General features: G+C 45.9%; 1 protein-coding gene across 3 annotated transcripts in view; it reads right to left on the bottom strand.

Annotated features, from left to right (window-relative positions):
* Nucleotides 1-9,997: 9,997 nt before the first annotated feature.
* The window catches only part of HGSNAT (heparan-alpha-glucosaminide N-acetyltransferase), a 57,855-nt gene continuing 43,042 nt past the window's right edge, over nt 9,998-24,810 (bottom strand). For all 3 annotated transcript variants that reach the window (XM_017545976.2, XM_037744768.1, XM_037744769.1), the window contains 9 exons: nt 24,621-24,781; nt 22,952-23,067; nt 20,009-20,130; nt 19,452-19,578; nt 18,064-18,150; nt 14,496-14,573; nt 13,764-13,834; nt 13,547-13,659; nt 9,998-12,448 (listed from right to left, as the gene is read on the bottom strand). In XM_017545976.2, the coding sequence (XP_017401465.1) occupies nt 12,267-12,448; nt 13,547-13,659; nt 13,764-13,834; nt 14,496-14,573; nt 18,064-18,150; nt 19,452-19,578; nt 20,009-20,130; nt 22,952-23,067; nt 24,621-24,781 (1,057 nt within the window). In that variant the 3' untranslated portion in view covers nt 9,998-12,266. The remainder of the gene's footprint in view (nt 12,449-13,546; nt 13,660-13,763; nt 13,835-14,495; nt 14,574-18,063; nt 18,151-19,451; nt 19,579-20,008; nt 20,131-22,951; nt 23,068-24,620; nt 24,782-24,810) is intronic.

The following is a 24,810-nucleotide window of genomic DNA, read 5'->3' as shown; positions in this document are numbered from 1 at the left end:
TGTTGGTTGCCAATTCACTCTGATGACTGTTTCTTTTGCTGTGCAGAAGCTCTGGAGTTTGATTAGGTCCCATTTGTCTATTTTGGCTTTTGTTGCCAATGCTTTTGGTGTTTTGGGTCATGAAGTCCTTGCCTATGCCTATGTCCTGAATGGTTTTGCCTAGATTTTCTTCTAGGATTTTTATGGTGTTAGGTCTTATGTTTAAGTCTTTTAAGAGATATCTTTTAAACAAGTGTCTTTTAGCCCACCGTTTCCCAAAGTAACACTGTTCTCTACACAGTGTATGAGAAGTATGGTGACAAACAGCTGTGAAATCGGTGTCTCCGCATCCACTTCATGCATTACATGCAGGTCTTCATACTTGTTCTCTGTAAGAAGACTACACACAACATAGTGTATGTGTAGCATTCTTAGAAATATCTGTAAACGCATGTCTTTTAACACTACATGCATTACAGAGTGCTTACCACATCCATTCCTGGAATTAACACTATCTCAACATAGTGTATACACAGTTTTCTAAGAAACATCTTGTAACATGTCTTTATACTGCATGCATTACTGTGTCAACACCATATCCAGTCTCCAAAATAAAACTATTCCCAACAGAGTGTATACAAAGCATTCTAAGAAAGAGCTTTTAAACATATCTATGTATTACAGCATAGTCACCATGTCTATTCTGTTAAATAACACTCTCTCAACAGTATATGAGTAGCATTCTAATCAACTGGGGTTTGTTGGGGGTTTTTGTTTTTCAATTTTTTATTTCTTTTCTTCCTTAGAATTAGGCATAACTGTATTTCACAGGTTGGTGTGATAAACCAACAAATAATACTTGTCTAGTATCTAGCATTTAGTTAGGACTCAATGCATAGAGCTGCTGGTATTTATTTTACCACATACATGTTTTAATTATGTTTCAAAAATTTGCAGCTAAGCCAAGTGCATATGGATTAATGCGGATGCATAGTGTAGAATACTAGTATGCCAGGAGACTGGCTGCTGAGTATTCCCCAGAGTTGGCCAAACTGTAAAGTCTCACGGCACATTTCCTAAGACTGCCTTGGCAAGCCTGGGGAGTTCACAAAAGCACTGTCAGATACAGTAATTCACAGAAGGACCTACAGAACTCTGTGGAAACTATTATACCACGGTTATAGTTTATTACAGGGCAAGGATACAAACTCCTATCAGCCAAAAGAGGAGACCCACAGGGCTGAGTCTGGGAGATTTACAAATGCAGCTTCCACTGTCCTCCAGACGTGTCAGCCTCCCTGCATGAATGCACAACACACTGGGAGTACTGCCAGTCAGGGAGGCCCATCCACATTCTGCTGTCCAGAGATTTTACTGGCGCTTTCTTATGTAGACATGACTGACTGACTGATAATTTCGCACATGGGTGAAGTCGGTCATCATGTAAACAAACACATATCGAGGGACCAAAGCCCCTACTCTAGATCACATGATCGGTCTTCTGGCATAATCGACCCACACCCTGAGACTGTTAGGTGTGAGCAGCCTCACCATTAGATCCAGTGTGACCAGCCCTGCCTTACACAAGGACACTCTGTCAGGTGTGACATGGGTTACCTCCCTGAAGTCAAGGAAAGAGGCCAGGCCTCTCTTTGAGCAAGGCCACATTACTTACCATGCAGGTGTGTTACCAGAAAAGTACAAAGAGGTTGATGTGTTTTGTTTTTGTTGCATTATTTTATTTCATAAGAACACAGTAAACAAAAAAAAGTAATATAAAGTATGAAGAAAATATACAATGTTGCTATTAGAAAATGTTCAAAATATAACCTTCAATAGTCAATATCATAGTGGTGTTCTATTATCGAAGTTTTATTAATTGACAAAGATTATATATATGTATGTGCACAATATGATATTTTAAGATATGTATACATTGTAGAATGCCTAAATCCAGCTAATTCACATAATCCTCACTTAACAAATTTTATTGCTGTGGAAAGAACATTTAAAATCTACTGTCTCAGCAATTCTCAACACATTGTTGTTAACTCCAGTCACCAGGTTGCACGACACAGCTCTTGAACTCACACCTGCTGTCTAACTGGACTTTTGTATCCTTTAACCAACATCCCCCCAATCAACCTGTCCGCCACTGACAATCTCCATTCTACTCTTTGCTTCTGTGAATTCCTTTTTTGGATTCTACGTAAGTGAGACCATGTGGTATTTGTCTTTCTGTACCTGGTTTATTGCACTTAATGTCCTCTAGGTGACAAGATTCCGTTTCTCTTTTCTATCGCTGAATAGTGTTCCATTGTGAATATTTACCACATTTTCTTGATTCATTCATTCATTCATTCATTCATGAACACTTGGGTTGACTCCATAACTTGGCTCTTATGAATAATGCTGCAATGAACACGGGAGTGTAGCTCTCTCTTCAAAATGCTGATTCCATATTCTTTGGATGTATACTTAGTGGTGGCATAGCTGGATCATATCACAGTTCTAGTTGTAATTTTTTGAAGAGCCTGCATACTGTTTTCCCTCCTGGATGTGCTAATGTGGTCCTCAGAAGACTTGGCTGGGAGGCCATCTAGGAGTAGGGGGCCTCTAGGCTTCTCCTCTGTGGCCACCTCTACTGAACGCCCACTGCCAGCTGCCTCTCTCTCTCCTCTTACAGATGGCCTGGGCACGGCCCCTCCATCACCTCCTGCCCCTCTGCTGTCAAACATCTCACACAGGAGCCTCTGTCACAGCCCCTGCCCAGGACCTGATTGCCCCTGTTGGCAGTTACATCCCATCCCTACAGTTTGGGGCTTCACCCACATCCACATATGACCAGAGGTGGACAGGACCAAGGGCCCAGAAACCCATCGGCAAAGGCTGCCTATGTCCTCTGCCCAGGCCATCCACATGCATCCCCCTTTGCTCCAAACCAGGGTCTGTGGCCCAAACCTGTGGCTGAATAAATCTTCCCTGGGTTAGTCCTGGCCTGCTCTCTCGAGAATGATAGAGACAGACCAAGAGTGCAAACGATCTTTATACCTATTGGACCCGTCCTGCAAAGTGTGCCTGCTAGTCCCAAGGCAGCTGCCAGCATGGGGCCTCAGGCCCTTTGGCCTGCTCTTCACCAGTGCTCAAAACAAACAGGGAAGGCTTGGTCAAGCCTCAGCTCTTCCTGCAGGTATGGAGGAAAAGCGCACACTAAAGCCACCAGCGAATGAGGCCCTTCTATGGGCAGACACGGGTGCAGAGCTCCCTCCAGCGAGTGATGGTGCAAGCACTGGGCTCCACACTAAGGGATAATAAGTCTTGGCCCGGGCCTGCCAGAGAGCCCAAAGGCCCGGGAAGCAGAAAGGGCAGTCTCCTGGAGCATTTTCTGCTGCTCTGGCTGCAGGACCTAGGCAGGAAGTCGTATTGACTTCCTTTTAGGCGGAGCGCCTTGAAGGTCTCTGTGCATGCATGTGCACTTGTGCATGTGGGCTTGTGTGCATGCTTGTGTGCGTATGTGTATGCTCGTGTGTGTACTTGCACATGTGCACTTGTGCTTGTCTACTCGTGCATGTTTGTGTGTGTGCTTGTGTCCAATTGTGCATGTGTACTTGTACATGTGTGCCTGTGTGTATGCTTATGCATGTGCATGCTTATGCATATGTGCTTGTGTTTCTGTGCACTTGTGCGTGTGTGCTTGCGCATGTGTTTGTGTGTGTGCTTGTGTGTATGTGTGCTTGGGTGTGTGTGCACTTGGGTGTGTGTGTGGTTGTGTGTGCTTATACCTGTATGTGTTGCATGTTTGCTTGTATTTGTGTGAATGTGTGCATGTGTGCTTGGTGTGTGTGTATGTCTGTGCTTTTACATGTGTGCATATGTGTATGCTTGTGTGTGTGTATGCTTGTGAGGGAGGCACCAGTTTGTAGCCAAATGAACGGCCAGGGTTCCCCAGCGGTGGATAGAGGAAGAGGGGAGCTTTCACCTACATGGATGCCTGGGTTGGAGGTCCTGTACCCCTGGTCTTTTTGAATATGGGCGAAACCTCAAATTGTAGAGATGGGATGCCACTGTCAGCTGGTGCCATCCGAGGTCCTGGGCACAGAGCGGTGACATAAACTTGGGTGTGAAGTTCAACAGCGGAGGGGCAGGAGGTGGAGGGGGCCGTGTCCCAGCCATTAGCAGGAGAGAGAGGAGGCTGGTTAGGGGTGGGCATTCCGGAGGGGTGGCACGGAGGCCAAAAGTCTAAAGGGCTGGAGCAGTGGCTCACGTCTGCAATCCCAGCACTTTGAGAGGCTGAGGCCAGAGGATCACTTGAGTCTGGGAGTTTGAGACCAGCCTGGGCAATAGAGTGATCCCTGTCTCTAGGCCAAAAAAAAAAAAAGTTTAAAAAAATTTAGGCGAGGTGGCGCGTCTATAGTCCCAGCTACCCGGGAGGCTAAAGGGAGAGAATGGCTTGAGGGACGTCAAGACTGTCAAGACTGCATTGACCCATGACTGAGCCATTGCTCGCCAGCCTGGGCGACAGAAGAAGACCCTGTCTGGAGGGACGTGGGGCGTGGGGGCGCCTAGAGGGCCCGGCAAGTGTTCTCCCATCAGAGTCTTTGAGGCCGGGTTTCTCGTTTCCATGCGCAGCAGAAGAGGCCAGCGCGTTCCTGGCTGGGACGTGGACAGCGCCGGTAGCCCGCGTGACGTGGCCCAGACGCCAAGCTGCTGCTGGGGCCAAACCGCCTGCTGGGAGCAGCCCCTCGCACTGATCTGGAAGCCCATCTTCAGCCCCGCCCAGCCCTGTGGTTTTAGAGCGCGGCCCACCTCCGGGACGACACTGGCAGGCACGCGGGGCCACAGAGCTGCGTCCCTCGCTTCGCTGTCCCCGGCCAGCCCTCGCGCCAGGGCTCTCCTGCCTGTGCAAGCCACAATTCGGTGGGCACCTTCCTACAACTTGCATTGCTGCCTCCTGTTAGACGGTTTGTTTCTCCTCCAGACAACGTCAGGTAACCGAATCCAGGTGGCTGGTCACACGGACAGCCATTCCCCCAGTTACTCCCCCCTGGCGCCCCCGCGCCCTTATGACGCCTCCAGCCTTTGCGCTCTGTTGACGCTGCACCTCCCTGCTGTAACAGTGTTAGTGGCCAGTGTCCTCTTGGTGTCCTTTGACAGGAAAGCATCACCTAGGGTTGTCACACTGCCAGGCTGTACCTCTGTTCAACCAGCTGTGGATTGAGCTGCACAGGATGTAGTGAGAGGGAGGTACCAGTTTGTAGCCAAATGACGCTAAGACTGACCAAATGTCAGAATAGAAACTCTCGTTAATGGAAGTGTAGGTGTGACTATGTATAGGATAAAATACAAGAACAGCTGACCATGAACAGCGGGAAATCAGAAAAACAACTGCTTTTTTTTTTTTTTTTTGCATTTTAGTTTTGGGGTACATGTGAAGAACATGCAAGATTGTTGTATAGGTACACACATGGCGGTGTGATTTGCTGCCTTCCTCCCCTTCACCTATATCTGGCATTTCTCCCCATGCTATCTCTCTCCAGCTCCCCACCCCCCATTGTCCCTCCCCTATTTCCCCCCAACTGACCCCAGTGTGTAGTGCTCCCCTCCCTGTGTCCATGTGTTCTCATTGTTCAACACCCGCCTATGAGTGAGAACATGCGGTGTTTGATCTTCTGCTCTTGTGTCAGCTTGCTGAGAATGATGGTTTCCAGGTTCATCCATGTCCCTACGAAGGACACGAACTCATTGTTTTTGATGGCTGCATAACATTCCATGGTGCATATGTGCCACATTTTCCTTGTCCAGTCTATCATGGATGGGCATTTGGGTTTGTTCCAGGTCTTTGCTATTGTAAACAGTGCTGCAATGATTTCTCTAGGATTCCACTGAACCCCAAATGGTAATGGACACCGTGGGAAGCCATGCGCTCCTCCTGGCAGTAGGCAAGGCCAACTGTCCTCAATCTAGCACTTCGGATGGAATTCTGGGGGAAAAAAAAAAGCCTGCAAGGTGATGGCATATTTTGTCTATTACAGTCTTTTGACAAACACAATTGGATAAGGCATTTATATCTGAGGCATTTTATGGCATAATGCAAACATCTAGCATTTGCAGTAACTTGGTTTTTTGTTGTTGTTGTTTTTTGTTTGTTTGTTTTTGTTTTTGACAAGAGTCTTGCTCTGTCACCCAGGCTGAAGTGCAGTGGCTCCATCTCGGCTCACTGCAACCTCTGCCTCCCAGGTTCAAGCAACTCTCTGCCTCAGCCTCCAGAGTAACTGGGATTACAGGTGCCTGCCACCATGCCTGGCTTTTTTGTAATTTTTGGTAGAGAAGCGGTTTCACCATGTTGGCCAGGCTGGTCTCAAACTTCTGACCTTAAGTGATCCACCCACCTTGGCCAAAATGCAGGAATTACAGGTGTAAGCCACCACGCCCAGCCAAGCATTTCCATTCACTTTGAATTTGGAAATGCATGTAGCTTGAAGAACAATTTTGGAATGAATGCTCAACAGAAACTGATTACTAAGAGAAAAATGCTGACTTACTACATTCTAGTAAAAACTGGTAGATTACACAATTATGTACCTAAAAAACAAACCCTGGTAATGTTTTCCCACTTAATTTCAAAGCTTAAGAAAAGGTGTGTTAAAGACTCCAAAAGCTGGAATTATGCTAGAAACTTCATTATTAATATGGTTATGGCTTATATGGTGTATTGCTTAGCACTTTTGAAGCTCTAGCCTTAATTTCATTTTGTTTTCTTTAGAATCAGAGTCTTGCTCTATCACCCAGGCTGGAATGCAGTTGTGCAATCATAGCTCACTGAAGCCTCAAACCCCTAAGCTCAAGGGATCCTCCCACCTCAGCCTCCCGAGTGCCTGGGCCTGTAGGCATGTTACCACTGCATCCAATTACTCCTAGTGTTCTTACAACCCATACAAAGATCTCTTTGTGAAAGGCAGTTTGATATGCTGAGAAATTTTCTCAAAGTCCATTTGTCTCCCCCATTTATTTGGAAAACAGAATTACATTATAAGGAAAAAGTAACAGCATGTTGAAATTTCACTGAAGCCAATACCCTTTGATACAAACTGGGTTATTATGCATTTATAAAAGATGCCCTCTGCTGGCCATGAAAAAGACACATTTTATGATCTAACTGGCAGTACATTCACTTTATTATACATAGGAATTAGGAAACCGCCATTCACAATTGCTACAAGGAGACTAAAATACCTAGGAATACAACTAACAAAGGAAGTAAAGGACCTCTTCAAGGAGAACTATAAACCACTGCTCAAGGAAATAAGAGAAGACACAAACAGATGGAAAAACACTCTATGGTCATGGTTAGGAAGAATCAATATCGTGAAAATGGCCATATTGCCCAAAGTTATTTATAGATTTGTTGTTATCCCAACAAACTACCAATTACCTTTTTCACAGAACTGGAAAAAACCGCTTTAAACTTCATATGGAACCAAAAGAGACCCCGCATAGCCAAGACAATCCTAAGCAAAAAGAACAAAGCTGGCAGCATCACTCTGCCAGACTTCAAGCTATACTACCAGGTAACAGTAATCAAAACAGCATGGTACTGGTATCAAAACAGACATATAGACCAATGGAACAGAAGAGAGGCCTCCAGAGCAACACCACACATCTACAACCATCTAATTTTTGACAAACCTGACAAAAACAAGCAATGGGGAAAAGATCAACCATCTAATTTTTGATAATAAATGGTGTTGGAAAAATTGGCTAGCAATGTGCAGAAAACAGAAACTGGACCCCTTCCTGACACCTTACACTAAAATTAACTCCAGATAGATTAAGGACTTAAATATAAGACCTAACACCATAAAAACCCTAGAAGAAAACCTAGGCAGAACCATTCAGGACGTAGGCATAGGCAAGGACTTCATGACTAAAACACCAAAAGCAATGGCAACAATAGCCAAAATAGACAAATGGGATCTAATTAAACTCCAGAGCTTCTGCACAGCAAAAGAAACAATCATTAGAGTAAACCGGCAACCAACATAATGGGAAAAAATTTTGCAACCTACCCATCTGACAAAGGGCTGATATCCAGAATCTACAAAGAACTAAAACAGATTTACAAGAAAAAAACAAAGAAAGCCTCCAAAAGTGGGCAAAGGATATGAACAGACACTTTACAAAAGAAGATATACATGAGGCCAACAAACATATGAAAAAAATGCTCATCATCACTGGTCATTAGAGAAATGCAAATCAAAACCACATTGAGATACCATCTCACACCAGTTAGAACGGCAATCATTAAAAAATCTGGAGACAACAGATGCCGGAGAGGATGTAGAGAAATAGGAACACTTTTACACTCTTGGTGGGCATATAAATTAGTTCAACCATTGTGGAAGACAGTGTGGCAATCCCTTAAGAATCTAGAAATAGAAATTCCATTTGACCCAGCAATCCCATTACTGGGCATATACCCAAAGGACTATAAATTGTTCTATTATAAAGACACATGCACATGCATGTTCACTGTGGCACTGTTTGCAATAGCAAAGACCTGGAACCAACCCAAATGCCCATCAATGATAAACTAGACAAAGAAAATGTGGCATATATTCACCATGGAATACTATATAGCTATGAAAAAGAATGAGTTTGTGTCCTTCGTAGGGACATGGATGAACCTGGAAACCCATCATTCTCAGCAAACTGACACAAGAACAGAAAATCAAATACCACATGGTCTCACTAATAGGCAGGTATTCAACAATAAGAACATGTGGACACAGAGAGGGAGGGTGGGGAGGGATAACGTGGGGAGAAATGTCCAGTATAGGTGATGGGGGGATGGAAGCAGCAAACCACCTTGCTGTTAATGTACCTATGCAACAATCTTGCATGATCTGTACATGTACCCCAGAATCTAAAGTATAATAAAGAAAAAAACCGAAATCATTAAAAAAGGAATTAGGAACATAAATGCAAAAAAATAAAAAAGTCGCATTTTTCTCCCCACTGTGCAGAATAGTGTTTCTTGCTCCATCCTTAGTAGCTTGTGCCTCCCTGTGAGATGTCATCACTTGTTGCAGTTGTCACTGGGTGTTGCCCCATGACCATTCCCCTGCTCTGCCCCTCACCCCAACACACTCCCTCCTCCCTTCCCAAAGGAACACAGTCTTGTGCAGGGGGGTCACCTTCCTCCACACAGCCATGGGCTCGGTTCATCCCAGTTCCCTGCCCCTGTTGGTCTTGGGACAAGCAGATGGGACAGGAGGGGAGGCTACTGAGAGGTTTCTGGGGTTTCCAGCCAAAAGGGATTACGGGACCCCCCAGCGGGATGCACTCTCCTCCCACGAATGTTGTGCTGGTGTGGGGCACCTAAGGCCGGCGGCGGCAGCAGCAGCCTCAGCTAGCTGACAGCAAGCTCCAGCTGGGTCTGGCCTCTGTTGGGACTTAGAGAAACGCCCCTCTAGCCCAAGTGATTCCAGAGTTATTTTCTTTTTTTTTTTTTTTTTTTTGAGACGGAGTTTTCGCTCTTGTTACCCAGGCTGGAGTGCAATGGCGCGATCTCGGCTCACCACAACCTCTGCCTCCCGGGTTCAGGCAATTCTCCTGCCCCAGCCTCCCGAGTCGCTGGGATTACAGGCACGCGCCACCATGCCCAGCTAAGGTGGCTCAAGCCTGTAATCCCAGCACTGTGGGAGGCCGAGGCGGGTGGATCACGAGGTCAAGAGATCGAGACCATCCTGGTCAACATGGTGAAACCCCGTCTCTACTAAAAATACAGAGTTATTTTCTTACAGCTCAAGACACCCTAGTTGATATAACACCCAGTTTGAGAAATGCTTCTAGAAAACTCACATGGAGAGGCCCCACTCAGCTTTCCCTGCTCAACTTTGGGATGACACAAATGGGACCATCCACAGTGACTCACTGCAAGGAAAGGGTGGCAGGAAGAGGAACGACAACTGTCCCCACAGCCCCATGAACATTCTCATGGGGCACCCTGGACACATGCTCATCTTACAGCACTTAAATATTTATTTTAAAAATCCACATCACTTTGCTTTAAAAATGTTTATTTAGCGCCTGCAATGTACAAGGCACTGTTTGGCGCCATGAGGAATACACAAACAAACACGGCATGATTCTTGCCTTAGGAAGCTCACAGTCTAGCGTGGGAAATTAGAAATTGCACATGCACACAAGTAAAAGTCACACCAGCCAAAAAGCACTAAATGCTGTGAGATTGTTAACATTACAAGAACCCAGAGGAAGAAAACACTATTTGGGGATGAGAATAAGAGATTAGAGAAGGTACCTCAGAAGTAAGGGGTTTAAAAACAATAGATCAAATGTAGATAGGAAAAAATTCAGAGGAAAAGGCAATCCAGGAAGGCTCTAATTGAAACCAGAAGCAGGAGGTACTTCTGTGATGTGATGGAGGCAGGAGAAGCCCCGCTGGGCTGAATTTAGAAGGGGAAGGAGGGGAGGGGAGGGGAGGGGAGGGGAGGGGGAGGGAGAGGGGGGAAAGATACGTGGGGATAAAGAGGTGAGTATGTGTGCCAGGCGAAGGTGTTTCCATTTCAATGGAGGTTTCTCAAAGAGAGGTGATCTGGCTGGAGAAAGCTTAATCTGGTGGCAATGGACAGGTGGCTTTAAGAAGGCGGGGACAAGGGAAGGAGGCTGGTTTGAAAATGATGACAAGGGTCTGGACTTGAGTGATGTGGCAGTGACAATGAGAACGGAGTAGCTGCAGGTGGAAGACGGAGACAGTACTGGGGAGATCTGTCGGAGGTGAGGCGGGCAGAAAGATGACAACAGGTTTATACCTAGAAACACGTGATGCATTCACAAAGCCAGGGAAACCTAAGAGGAAACACTTCGTGTTTGAGGAGAGGAGGGTAAGGCTGAGGCTGAGACAAGGGCCGGCCTCCAGGTGGAGGGGCCAGGTACAAGCAGACAGGTACAAGCTGGATGAGAGTTCAGGGCATAGGGCAGAGCCAGAAACAGACAGAAGGCTGTCGTGCAGAGACAAGGTTGGAAGCAGCGGCACAGGCTAAGGCCCATCTCACCAGGGAAGGGTGGGTAAAGCACAACCCTGTGACCACATGTTCCTCACCGAGGACATCCCTACAGAACACTCAGGAGGGTGACGACACCTCCCACCAACAGTGCTGTGTGTCTCTGTGTCCCCGGTTTCACGCCTAAGAAACAACGTCTTTGGCTATATGATGACAAGCAGGAACGTAGCTCCATTGTGGAGGGTCATCTTGAAAAGACTTACTCCAATGAGAGTTTTTGAAAGTTTTCATTATCATTTATTTTGAAGAGTTTTCCGTAATAAAACTTTTTTTCTGAAGATTTCAGAAAAGCTATCAATGTCTGTCACCTCATCATGTCTAAGAGCTGGAAGGAAACTGAGAGTCATCCCCACCCTCTGACTTCACAGATGAGGACTCCAAGGCCCGGGCTGGCCAAGGGTCTCGCCCAGCACCTCACACAGCAGGGACGGCTCAGCTGGACCCACAGCATGGGCAGTGCCTGCCCTCCCCACAGCCACTCCCATGGCCCATGGCTGCCATCCAGATGGACAGGGAGACAGGGAGGAAAGAAGGCAGATGGACAGACAGACAGACAGACAGATAGGCAAGAGGGGTTGGGAATCACACATCTATATTTTAACTTTCCGAGAGAGGATAAGAAAAAATGGCTTGTGCTAGACATTTTTTGGACCCACCAAAGCCTTGCATATCTGAAAAGAAAATTACTTTGGCTTTCTGGAAACATTAAACTGCATTTAATCAAAAAAATAGACTAAGTTATGACACATCACATCCAGTAAGCTTCATAGCAGCCGCAGTAGGAGTGATGGCATTTCGCGTTGGTATGTGCATGTGTGTGGAAAGGAAGTTTGCAGGGAAATAAGGTCAGCAAGAAGCAGATCTCGGATTGTTTCATCCAACACGGAAGAAAAACACCCACGGCAATTCCCTTTTGGAGAGTTAAAGCCAATCTCCTTGGAATGAAAGTCCAAATACATTCATTTCCACAGAAGAGGGAGGAAAACACAATTATACTTCAAATCTGTAAGTCACAAATACACAGGCAGAGTCCTGGAGAGCTGTGTCACAGTTAACCAGTTGAGGACATCAGCGTCTTCCCCCATATTCTGTAAACACACAGCCAGTCAATTTCCTAATGAATGCTTCCCTTTAACAAAGCCTGCTTCAGTCCTCCCTGCAGGCCAACTAGAGTCCTCAAGCAGCACGTGTCAGCGGGAGCCATCAGATTTTCCAAAAAATCTTCTTTCTATAGAGGATGTAGGCAATGAGCACCCAGAGGGCAGTGGCAACAATGTTCTGAGTCAGGTGCTCCCTGTGGGACTGGTTGTCCTCCAGCTTCCACTGAAAGGGGAAGTAGTTCTCAAACACTTCATGGCCAACATACACCAGAATAGAATTCATTCCTTAAGAAGAGAGACATACAGAAGATCATGTTTCTCACAGAGGAGTCACATCTGATCATCTATTTAATTCTTGAAACCAGTTCAATAGAAAAACAGAAAGCATGCACTTCCATTATTGGCTCCTGCCAAAAATAAGCGATGCATATCTTAGGTATTTAAGTGTAAACTGTATCAAAAATTATTAGAAGGCCTGGTGCAGTGGCTCACACCTGTAATCCCAGCAATTTGGGAGGCCAAAGTGGGTAGATCACTTAAGGCTAGGAGTTCAAGACCAGCCTGGCCAACATGGTGAAACCCTGTCTCTACTAAAAATACAAAGTTAGACGGGGGTAGTGGCATGCACCTGTAATCCCAGCTTCTTGGGAGGCTGAGCCACAAGAATCACTTGAACCCAGGAGGTGGAGGTTGCAGTGAGCCGAGATCACACCACTGCACTCCAGCCTGAGCAACAGAGCAAGATTGTCTCAAAAAAAAAAAAAAAATAGTTATTAGAAAATATTCACTTTATAGCAGTGCAATTCTTGAATACTAAATCTGAAAGGAAAGTTAAAATTATTATTAATAACTTGTATTTTCTAGGCAGAAAACCTGAGGTCCAAAGAATGTAACTATTCCTAGAATCAAAGGGCTGAAATGAGGCATTGAAATGATCTGGTCTGTCTCTTAGTCCTTAGGTGGAACTGCATCTAAATCATTCCACGTATCCCTTGGAATCACCTCTTGATATTTCTTCTAATGCACAATCTCTAAGGTAGTGGATTTATATTAAGAAAGCAAGCATAACCTCATTATTAAGAACCAGAAACTGGAAAATGTGCCCCAAATCATTTCTACTCTTCCAGAATTTGGTATAGCCTGAAGAAACAGGTGGAGTCACAAACTGTCCTTCTACTCCGTAACATACGTGGGTGAAAACAGGGTGGACTGCTTTGGAGCAGGCCAGTGACGTCTGGTGTGACCTGGGACACTGTGGTCCCTGCCGCTTCCTCCCTCAGCCAGGGCAGTGGCTCGAGATCCCAGCACCAAGGAGTCTCCAGAGCTCCCTGGGCCTGTCCCCCTGGTCACCATCACCAATTCTGTTTGGGGTTGGTGACTTACCTGGATAAAAGAACGGGGCTCCTGTCCACAGCCCCTTCACATCAACAACCGGGTACAGCACCAGCAGGATGAAGAAGGCAAAGGAACTGAGTGTGGTGACATATGAAAGGGACCTAGGAGGGACAAAGGAGGTGTTTCAGTGCTCATGCAGAGCACATCCAATTGTAACATGAACAATCATCCATAACAAACATAAAACATCAGGCTTTTTCCATACCAGAGATTTTTGTTTACTGGAATAAAGCCTTCATTTTCAGAAACTTTCGTCAGAGCAACAGAAATGAGCCCCTATAATGGGGAAGAGAAGGATGTTAACATTTTATATTATTATCTCAAAAAACACTTGTGTTTCAACACCATATATATATTCAACACCATAACTCTCTAAGTTATTTAATCACTTAGAGAGGGCTCAAAATTGTGCTTTATATATTTCTCTTCCAACCTGAAACATATTTTTAAAATGTATGAACTAAAAAATATTCTCCCAAAATCTCTTCCGCATTCTACTGAGTTGAAGATGGTAAGCTTATTGATTAAATAACAGTGACTCCTGAGAGGATGCATGGCCACAGTCAGGGTGAAATGCACAGAGGGTCAGCCTTGCAAAACTCTCTTTCCCGCATAATCTGGAAGTTGATGTCTGCAACCTGGTCAGATTCGCCCCGTCTCTCTGATACGGCCCTTCACACAGAGCCCATACCTCACATTTATTCAGGCATTCCTGGCTGTCTCATGGCAAACACTATCTTATTCATAAAGACATATTCCTAAGAAAATAAGTCTGTGCATTTAGGTGGAAAGATGTATTCCTCTCTGTTATTCAAGTAAAGAGAATGGTGCCTGTTGCCACGTGGTTGACAATGGCTATCCCAGTGCGCTAAACATTTTATTCCTCTATACGTGTGAAGGAGGAAAGGAATTTTAGTGAGGAACGCTGCTTACTTACAAGAATACAACACCAAGCAGTAAATCGAATGAGGATGTCTTTGGTCCGAGCCTTGTAATACAATAATATTTTTCCTGCCTGCAGGAAGAAACACGGTGTGACCAAAAGAATTGCCGAAGGGATATTTTTATTTCATATTTATCCACTGTCTTATACGAGACACACAGATTCACTTGCTGGGTGTGCCACTAGGTGCTGGGATTACAGGAAGGAGGGAAACATCACCCCTGCCTTTGACTAGTGGAGGCTGAGGGAGAAGCGTGGGACCAGAGAGGAAGGCCCTCCCAGGGAAGGAGGAGGAGGAGCCAGCCACGTCTCGGGTCCTGCAGGGAACGCAGAAGCCCAGGCATGATGAGGAGACGGGGCACACAAGCAGGCTCCGTGGCTCTCACTTCCAGGCAGGGCCCATGGAGAATTCTCCCCAAAGGTGACAAGGGTCCCCTCAGACCAGCCTGCCTGCTCAGTGCCCTAGTCTGGGCAGCACTCGGAAGAGAGACTGGGACACGGTGGAACCAGAGGCAGGGAAACATTTAAAAACAGTGAAATATGGACTTTGCATACAATCCCTCTGAAATTAGGAATAAAATTTTGAAAATATCAAAGGATAAGAAGCTTTAAAAATAATTTGTAGTAATAGCTAATATTAATCTATGTTTTTTATGTGCCAGTTTAGAACTTTACACAAATTAACTTATTCAATCCTCAAAATGCCTTTCTGAAGTAGGCACTGTTGAAGCACAGAGGGGGTCAGCCAGATGCCCGAGGCCACCCAGCTGGGAAGTGGCTGAGCTGGACACAAACCCAGGGAGCATGGCTCCAGGTCTGCTCTCCTAGCTCCCCACTGGACCGACCATGCCAGGGGCACGGATCTACCTAGACAGTGTATGTAGGGATTACATGAATATATGGAAAAGCACAATATCAACTAGAAAGGGCTATACAGATAAAGATACTACTTCTAAATACAAAATTATTGAATCACCAAAATGTACAGCTGACCCTTGAACAACACAGGTTTGAACCCCGTGGATCCACTTACATTCAGATTCTCTTCCACCTCTGCTACCCATGAGACAGCAAGACTGACTCCTCCTCCTCCTCTTCCACACCCTCCTCCTCCTCCACCCCCCCTCCTCCACACGCTCCTCCTCCTCCACACCATCCTCCTTTTTCTCTGCCCGCTTCTCCTCTTACACATGCTCCTCCTCCTCCACCACCCCTCCTCCTCCTCTACACCCTCCTCCTCCACCCCCGTCTTCCTCCATACCCTCCTCCTCCTCCAACCCCTCCTCCACACCCTCCTCCTCCTACACGTTCCTCCTCCTCCTCCACCACCCCTCCTCCTCCTCCACACCCTCCTCCTCCACCCCTTCTCCTCCACACCCTCTTCCTTCTCCTCTACCCCTTCCTCTCCCTCCACCCCTTCCTGCTTCTCCACCCCCTTCTCCTCAACCCCCTCCTCCTCATCATCCTCCTCCTCCTCCTTCATACCGTCCTCCTCCACCCCCTTCCTCCTCCTCCAGCCCCTCCTTCTCCTCAACCCCCTCCTTCTCCTCCTCCACACCCTCCTCCTCCTTCTCCTCTACCCCATCCTCCTCCACTCCTTCCTCCTCTTCCTCTATCCCTCTCCTTCTCCACCCCTCATTCCCCTCCTCCTTCTCCTCCTCCACCCCCTCCTCCTCCTTCACACCCTCCTTTTCATCCTCTACAGCCTCCTCCTCCTCCTCCACCCCCTACTCCTCTCCTCCACTACCCCTCCTCCTCCTCCACACCCTCCTCCTTCTCCACCACCCCCTCTTCCTCTATCTCCCTCCTTCTCCACCCCTCCTCCTCCTCCTCCTCCTCTTCCTCCTCCTGATGAGGATGCAGACCTTCATGATGATCCCCTCCCACTTAATGAATAGGACATAGATTTTCTCTTCCTTATGGCTTTCTTAATACCATTTTCTTTCCTTAAGCTTACTTTATTGTAGAAATACAGTGTATATTTATATAAAATATGTGCAAATCAACTGTCGATGTTATTGGTAAGGCTTTGGGTCAACAGCAGGCTATTATCATTTAAGTTTTGGGGGAGTCAGAAGTCCTCTGTGGATTTTGCACTGCACGGGGGGCCAGTGCCCCATGCCCCGAGGTGTTCCAGGGTTCCCTGTGTATGCTTCAGGTCTGCACTACCCAACGGCTGAGCCACTAGCCACAAGTGACCATCTAAATTCAAAATTACATCAGGTAAAATGTAAAATTCAGTTCCTCAATCACAAATGCCATATCTCAAATGCTCAACAGTGACCATGCTAGGGAATGTCCCACCGGACAGCAAGAAGAAGAAATACTTCATGACCACAGAAAGTTCTGCTGGCACTACTCTCCAAAAGTCTTCTCCCTCCCGGTTAGCTCCCTCAAACAGGAGTTTCAAACATCAACAAGGAGAACTTTGGGGACTGAAATCAAAACTACTCAGAACTTTAACAAAATGGCAGGTGAGATCAACCAAGAATAACCTGTATTGACTTTGGTAGAAATTCTCCTGCCCTGAAGCCATGATAACGTTGCTGTGGTTTGCTATCTGCCCCTCCAAATTTCCTACGTGGAAACCTAATCACCAAGGTGGCAGTATTAGAAGGTGTGGCCTCAGGAGGTGACGGCAGTGCGAGGGCTCCACCCTCAAGAATGGCCTTAGAAAAGGGCTTGAGGCAGTGAATCCTGTCTCTGCCCTTCCATCTTCCAGCAGCTGGGGACACCCTGTGAGGACACGGCATTTGTCCCCTCTGAAGGACATGCCCCAATCGAGTTGCCACTTTGGGAGCAGAGACCAGACCCTCACCAGACAAATGAACCTGCAGTATTTCTGTTCTTTATGAATTACCCAGTCTCGGGTATTTTGTTACATCAGGACACACAGACTAATAGAAATGTACATCAAAGAAGTGTGACAAATAGCACAGTGACTTCCCAATGTTACCAACACCCACACACCCTGCAAACTCCATCAGGAAAATCTTTTTCTTTTTTGAGTCAGGGTCTCACTCTGTTGCCCAGGCAGGAGTGCAGTAGTGCAAGCAAGGCTCACTGCAGCCTCAACCTCCTGGGCTCAAGCCATCCTCCTACCTCAGCTCCCAAGCAGCTGGGACTACAGGTGTGTGCCATCGTGCCTGGCTAATATTTTTAATTTTTTGTAGAGACAGGGGCTATGTGGCCCAGCCTTGTTTCAAACTCCTGGACTCAAACAATCAATCCTCCTGCCTTGGCTTCCCAAAGTGTGGAGTTATAGGCATGAGCCACCACACCTTGGCAAGGGAAACCTTTTATCCAGAAATTGCCATGCTAAGATAAGCCACATAAATAAGAATTTTTTTGAGAATATAAGAATTATATCTAATTACTTGAATGTGCTGAATTTCAGTAACTTCTGGTTCTGCACAATCTGTCAAACACAACAGAATGTATTAGACTAACAGCACAGGAGAGAATATGCTTCCAATTATTTTAATGAAATGGTTTTTAAATGAGTGATGAATAAAACATCATACATTGTCAGAAAAAGTAACCTAATGAAATGAACCAATACCTGAACTCCTAAAAAGGCCATCAGGATGGAGTTGATGGTGCCCAGGATGCCCTCGGGGTCATAGGCCACCTCAGTGTGGTAAAGCACCTTAACAAACAGAAGCAGACGGCAGTGCTCACTCACTGACCCCAAAACACACACAAACAGCTCCTAGCCCCAATACAAACCTGAGTATACTCCAGTAGGTCATAGTTTTCTGGTTTTGCTGCAGAAATTCATTGCCGACTTACAGGGATTACAGGCAGAATGCTTCTGGCTAAGAATGTGTGTGATGTGGACACTCAGCAGGGAACAGAGATGCCCAGAGACAAGCCCCAGTCCAGCAGCCACCGTGATTGCAGCAAGGGCAGTAAACAGCACTGGTCAAAGGCCTGGTGACATGATGCCTCCCTGACCAGCTTCCAATGCAATGCACAGTACCTTCCTAATTTCCAGATTTATTCTTTTTGATCAACCCTACTGTAGCATCAATGGCTTCCTATCTTCTTTTAAGGCAAATAACATTTTTAAATATTTTTCTTTTTTTATTATAAAATAAATGTTACTGCAGAAATTGTACTGGAAATTTACTGGACCTCTGGAAATGAACAGTGTGGCAGGTGCTGTCATGCACCCCCAGAGCCCTCCCACCCTTTCAGCACGAAGCTTTCATTCCACCAGCTGCTGGAAGGATTCACGACCACAGCTCTCAGACGGGTGCCTCTTCTGGATATGCCCTTGACTAAAGAGAGCTGCCTCTCCAGGGGTCAGCCTTTTGCTGGGGCCCTTCCACATCACCCAGGGGCAGGAAGGGCCCAATCCCTTGCTTCAATTCAGAACAACTCTGCAGCACCACCCTGGTGCCCCTGAGATTGGCTGGGGCCTTTGTTGGGGTTCAGTGCAGCTCAGCTTCTTCTGCACCGTCCTCCCTCCTTGTTCCCCAGCAGGAATTGACCCCTGCAAGGACTGCTCGATCAAATTCTGGAAATCTGACATACAGAAGAGTACTGTGCTATGATCATTTACACAATGTGTTCTCACTTGCTTTCCCCCCGCCCCCCTTAGAGAGATGGAGGCTCACTATTATTGTTCAGGCTGGTCTCGGACTCCTGGGCTTAAGCAATCCTCCTGCCTCAGCCTCCTGGGTCTCAGCCTCCTGAGTAGCTGGGAATGCAGGTGTGAGCCACTGTACCTGTCTCCACATCCTCACTTTAAAATTCAACATAATGTTTACACACTGCCTTATAGTGAACCCTAAAGTCATTATGTTAGCTGACTTTTCAAATAAACATTGGTTCTCAGTATGTTTTATTAAACAGACATGGTTTAAAGTTGGCTGGCTCTTTCTGCTTTCCTTCACTTCTGAAAGCCTGAGCTTTCAGTTCTCAGTGAACTCGAGTCTCACTCACAGCAGAAGACGGGTGCTGGTAAAGGTGATCATCTCCCAGCAGCAGGCGGTCGATGTAGCCCGCAGCTCCTCCAGTACAGTTTGGATAACTGCCAAAATCTCCAATGCCCCCAGGACCAAGATAACCACTAGAAAGGCGAAAAACATATGTAAATGACAAGACTGCAGAAGGGCGAACAGAGGGACAGGGAATTAAAAAAAAAAAAACCTCAGCAGGGGTTATGATGTATATTGGCTATGTATGCAGGCCAATTAAGAGAGCCCCAAACACACATCAGCTAAAACGTCCCTCTGGCTAGTGCACGCTCACCGACAAACTGCTCCCAAACTGTGCAGGTGGGAGACCTAATTTCTATTCAAACTGACCCTCACACCACCCACAGGGAAATCACTCTGGACACGTGCCAATCTCCTCTCCCATGCAAAGCAGGCCTCAAAGAAGGAGGAAAAGGGAAAGACAATTCCTCTGACTTGAGACATCTGAAAGCTATAAGCCCAGAACCTCTTACTGTCCAGAAGAGGACATCCACAAGGGATGACCCTCAGGGGTTTGCTTACGTAGGGCACCCAGGGACTGGCAGGAGGAATGTCAAGCCCAGCCACAGGCCTTCCAGCGCCAGGATGAGCAGCCACTGGGGCCAGCTGGACGTGATGTCTCGAAGAGAAAGGCAGCTCCTCTCCTGAGTGCGGGCAGAAAAATAAAACACGCATGAACTAAAAGTAAATAGAAGGGTACCAAGCACATGGCTTTGGGAAATTCCGGGTGACTCTTTTCTTGGCCTTTTTGGCAGTAATACAAAAACTTACTGACTACGAGTTAGATTCTCCAGATGCTCCCTCTCCATGAAATCTCACAGCAAAACATTTGTTCAAAAGAAGTCAAAAGACAATTCTATTCCTATGCCCAAGAGAACTGGAAACATATGTTCACACAAAAACTTGTACACAAATAGACACAGGAGCATTGTTCACAACAGCCAAAAAGGAGAAACAAGTCAAATGTCCACCCAGTGATAAACAGGTGAGCAAATGTGGTGTATCCCTGAAAGGAACCTAATTCAGCAGTCTTGGAATGAAGTGCTGACACATGCACCAACATGGATGAGCCTCGAAAAATACACAAAGTGGTAGCAGCCAGACACAAAAGGCCACATATTCTACGACGTCATGTACAGGGACTGGCTAGAACAGGTACATGCATAGAGACGGAAAGCAGACTGGCGTTGCCTGGGGCTGGGGGAGTTGTGAGGTATGGGGAGAGACTGGCGGTGAGTGCAGGGTTCTTCATGGGGTAAGGAAAACCTTCTGGAATTACAGACTGGTGACAGCTACACAACTCTGAATGTGGCAAATATCTGCGAATTGTACACTTTCAACATGCAAGTTTTATACATCAATATACCTGTGATTTAAAAATTAAAAATACAATTTTTAAATAAAATGAAGTTCAAACTTTTGGATCTGGGTGGTTGAAGGAAGAAAGGGTGCAGTCCACGTGCTCTTAGTGTCCCACTGAGCCCCTCACTCTATGGTGACAGCCCTGGATGTGCCTCCGTGGACCCTCAGGTCCCACAGAAGGGCTGAAAACAGCAGCTTTGATATCCGTGGCTGACCAACCTCTGTGCCACTCATGCACAGCTCGCCTCTCCTTCACCTTAAGGAAATCCACAGCCAGGGGACACATTACACTGAGGACAAGGGCAGAGGAGGAACGAGTAACAATGACTAAAACGCCCCCATTTAGTCATTGTTAGTTCTTGTAACTAACATTACAAGAAGCGCCCAGAGAACGTGGGATTCAGTGATGAACTTGCTAGTTACGTATCTTGAAAGAAGCTAGAAAACAACACAGCTTTATTAACTGATTGTTGAATAGGACTCCAAATGGAAGGTTTTAAACATTTCCACTAGAATTTTTGCCACTAATGGTGGGTGGGGGAAAGAAGTAACTGTCAGCTGGGTAATCTCCACCCAACAATTTATAGTAAGAGAGGAAGTTATCACAAACACGATGAAACTCTGACATGTTTCCAATAAAGAAGCAATACAAATAGCCAATCATAATATCGTCATTCTCCCACGCCCTACCCAGGGATCATCCTCAAAACTGAACTTTATAGTATTCGAATAAATAGCAAAATGCTACATGAATTTTACACATATATATGCTATGCTACAAGGAAATTGAAAAATTGGCAATAATGCCCCATGAGACTGAACCAGCAAACTGGACGCTGGTGGTATTATTTAATACCATCAAGAATGGGGCCAGGCATGGCGGCTCACACCTGTAATCCCAGCACTGGGAGGCTGAGGCGGGTGAATCACTTGAGCCCAGGAGTTCAAGACCAGCCTGGGTAACATGGTGAAACCTAGTCTCTACAATAAATACAATCATTAGCTGGAGATGGTAGTGCACACTTATAGTCCCAGCTACTCCAGAGGCTGAGGCAGGAGAATCGCTTGAGCCTGGGAGGTCAAGGCAACAGTGAGTTGAGATCATGCCCCTGCACTCCAGCCTGGGTGACAGAGCGAGATCCTGTCTCCAAAAAATAAATTAAAAAAGAATGCATTTGAAACTAGCAGAGAGGATTTTGCATGTTCCTGACACAAAGAAATGATAATAACTGTGTGAGGTGATGAATGTGCTAATTACCCTGATTTGATCATTACATACTGTATGATACACAAGTATCACAATATTACTTCGAGCCTTATAAATATGTACAATTATTGCATATCAACCAAAAATAAGAATGCATATAATTACTGCCTGCTGACAAATTTAAGAGGATAGATCTCATGCCATGTATATTGTACCATAACAAAATTGATATAAAGATTAAATTAAAATAACTGAAGTGGAAATCAGAATGTATTCGATTAGCAGAAGTACAGTATTCCATGCAGAAATTTTAAAAGTTCTAAAAACCATATCCCACTTTGTTCTCCCTTTTTTTTAAAAAAAAAAAAAAAAAAAAAACAGTTTTGGCTGGGCATGGTGGTTCACACTTGTAATCCCAGCAATTGAGGAGGCCAAGGTGGGAAGATCACCTGACTCCAGGAGTTTGAAACCAGCCTGGGCAACATGGTGAGACCTTGTCTCTATAAAAAAAATGAACAAAATTAGCCAAGCATGGTGGTGCACTCCTGTAGTCTCAACTAATCAGGAGACTGAGGAGGGAGGATCGCCTGAGCCTGGGATATTGAGGCTTCAGTGAGCTGAGATCGCACCACAGCACTCCAGCCTGGGCAACACAGCAAGACCCTGTATCAACAACGACGACGACAACAAAAAGAACACAGTTTCTGGCCAGGCATGGTGGCTCCCATGTAATCCCCACCCTTTGGGTGGCCAAAGCTGGGAGGATCACTTAAAGCCAGGAATTAGAGACCAGCCTGGAAAATATAGTGAGACTGTGTCACTATACAATACATATTTTTAATTTAAAAAAGTGTTTTGTTTTGTTTTGTTTTTTTAATTAAAACATGGATTCTCACCAAAGCACAATGTTCAGGCACGGGTTTAGCAAAGAGGAGCTCCAACACAGCAACCACAAAGTAAGTAACTCCCAAGCGCTGCAGCACACCAGGAATGCGCACCTTGTCCCAGGACACTGCGGAAGACACAGTTAAGCCAAGTGTTAGCCAAGACCTCTCATCTCATCCCAGGACAACATTATTTGTTTCCTAAAGGGGAAGACATACCTTTATTGCACCTAAGTAAGTCTTTTTTAAGCTCTTGGGCATGGAAATACATATGTCAAGAGACATGGGCTCAGCCCAGCTTCCAAGAACAGGCCAATCCCTCTTAACAGAGGGAGGGACAGGGACATGACTCAAACTCAAAACAGGAAGCTGGCCAGGTGGGAGACTGGGAAAAGAACCAAAGCATCGGCCGAGCATGGTAGTTCATGCATATAATCCCAGCACTTGGGGAGGCCAAGGCAGGCAGATCACCTGAGGTCAGGAGTTCAAGACCAGCCTGGCCAACATGGTGAAACCCCATCTCTACTAAAAATGCAAAAATTAGCTGGGAATGGTGGCAGGCGCCTGTAATCCCAGCTTCTCAGGATGCTGGAGCAGGAGACTGGCTTGAACCCAGGAGGCAGAGGTTGCAGTTGCAGTGAGCTGAGATCATGCCATTGCACTCCAGCCTGGGGGACAAGAGCGAAACTCCATCTCAAAAAAAAAAAAAATATATAGCAAAAATAAAAAAGAACCAAAGCGTCTTACTCAGGTGTGGGATAAAGCCAGGACCGCACCTGACTCCAGCTCCTTCCTATTAGGAATTTGCAACCAACTCGATTTGCAACCAACTCACACGTCCACCATGACCTTGCAGGCCCAACACAAGACATGAACTGACCCTCCCTGCCCTACCAGCTACCTGGCTGTAACACCGCAAGAACAAACTTTGGTAAGAAACCCTAAAATGAAGCCTACTGGAAGCAGTGGCTCACTTTTTGGAGATCCATCATGTCCACTCTCATGTGAAACACCACCTGGAAGTGACCTCCACCTCTTGCTAGTGCCTATAAAAGTACGTACTGCCTGAGGGGTCCATTTGGCCATTGCCTAGACATTTGTGTCCTCTTTTGCTAAATGACAGGGCAAGGCCCTTGAGGACAGTGACTAGTGCCCTCCCAACTCTGATACTGGTTCAAAGCAGCAGGCTCACAAATCTTCCCTCAGCTCTCCTGTCCCTGCATACCACCAGACTAATGACAAAGAGATCACTCCCTCCAGAAGCCCAGCTGCCGTACAAGTGCCAGCGAAGGTGGATTCATGAACTGCTGCACAGTATTGAAAGCTGATGAAACCAAAATAGCAAGGGGCAAAGTTGGAGACCAAGGTGGCCTGGTCTGGTCTCTGCTGTGCCTCTCATTACACTCAGTTGATCCAGAGAAAACCTTCAATCGCTCTTGGCCTCAGGCTTTTCCTTTGTACAAGAAAAGGGTTTGAGTAGTCTCACAGGCTCCTCCCAGGTCTAAAATTCAATAGTAATAATGGTAATACTCATAGTTAGACAACCATTGTATATACTTTCCTAACAATTACCCTATTTGCAGGCACTGAGATGGAGGAATTGCACTTTTTTCCAATTATAACATATAGTTTCCATATTTCAACCTGAATATATATAACAGAAGGAAAAGGTGGTACTTACATGGACCAAGGCAATAATTGGGATTCACAATGATAATTCCTATGCAGATTAACAGGAAACTCCTCCATGCAATCTTCCCCAGCAATCTGAATTTTGAACATCCCCGTTGCAGTATAGAAGTCATTGATAGAAAAATAGAAGTTCCCATAATAAATACAAACCTAAAAATAATCCAGTTATTAATAGGTGG

This window comes from Cebus imitator, unplaced genomic scaffold (genome assembly GCF_001604975.1).
Source record: "Cebus imitator isolate Cc_AM_T3 unplaced genomic scaffold, Cebus_imitator-1.0 Scaffold183, whole genome shotgun sequence".
Classification (NCBI taxonomy): domain Eukaryota; kingdom Metazoa; phylum Chordata; class Mammalia; order Primates; family Cebidae; genus Cebus; species Cebus imitator.
Note: the sequence above shows the minus strand (reverse complement) of the source record. Positions and strands in the feature narration are given on the sequence as shown.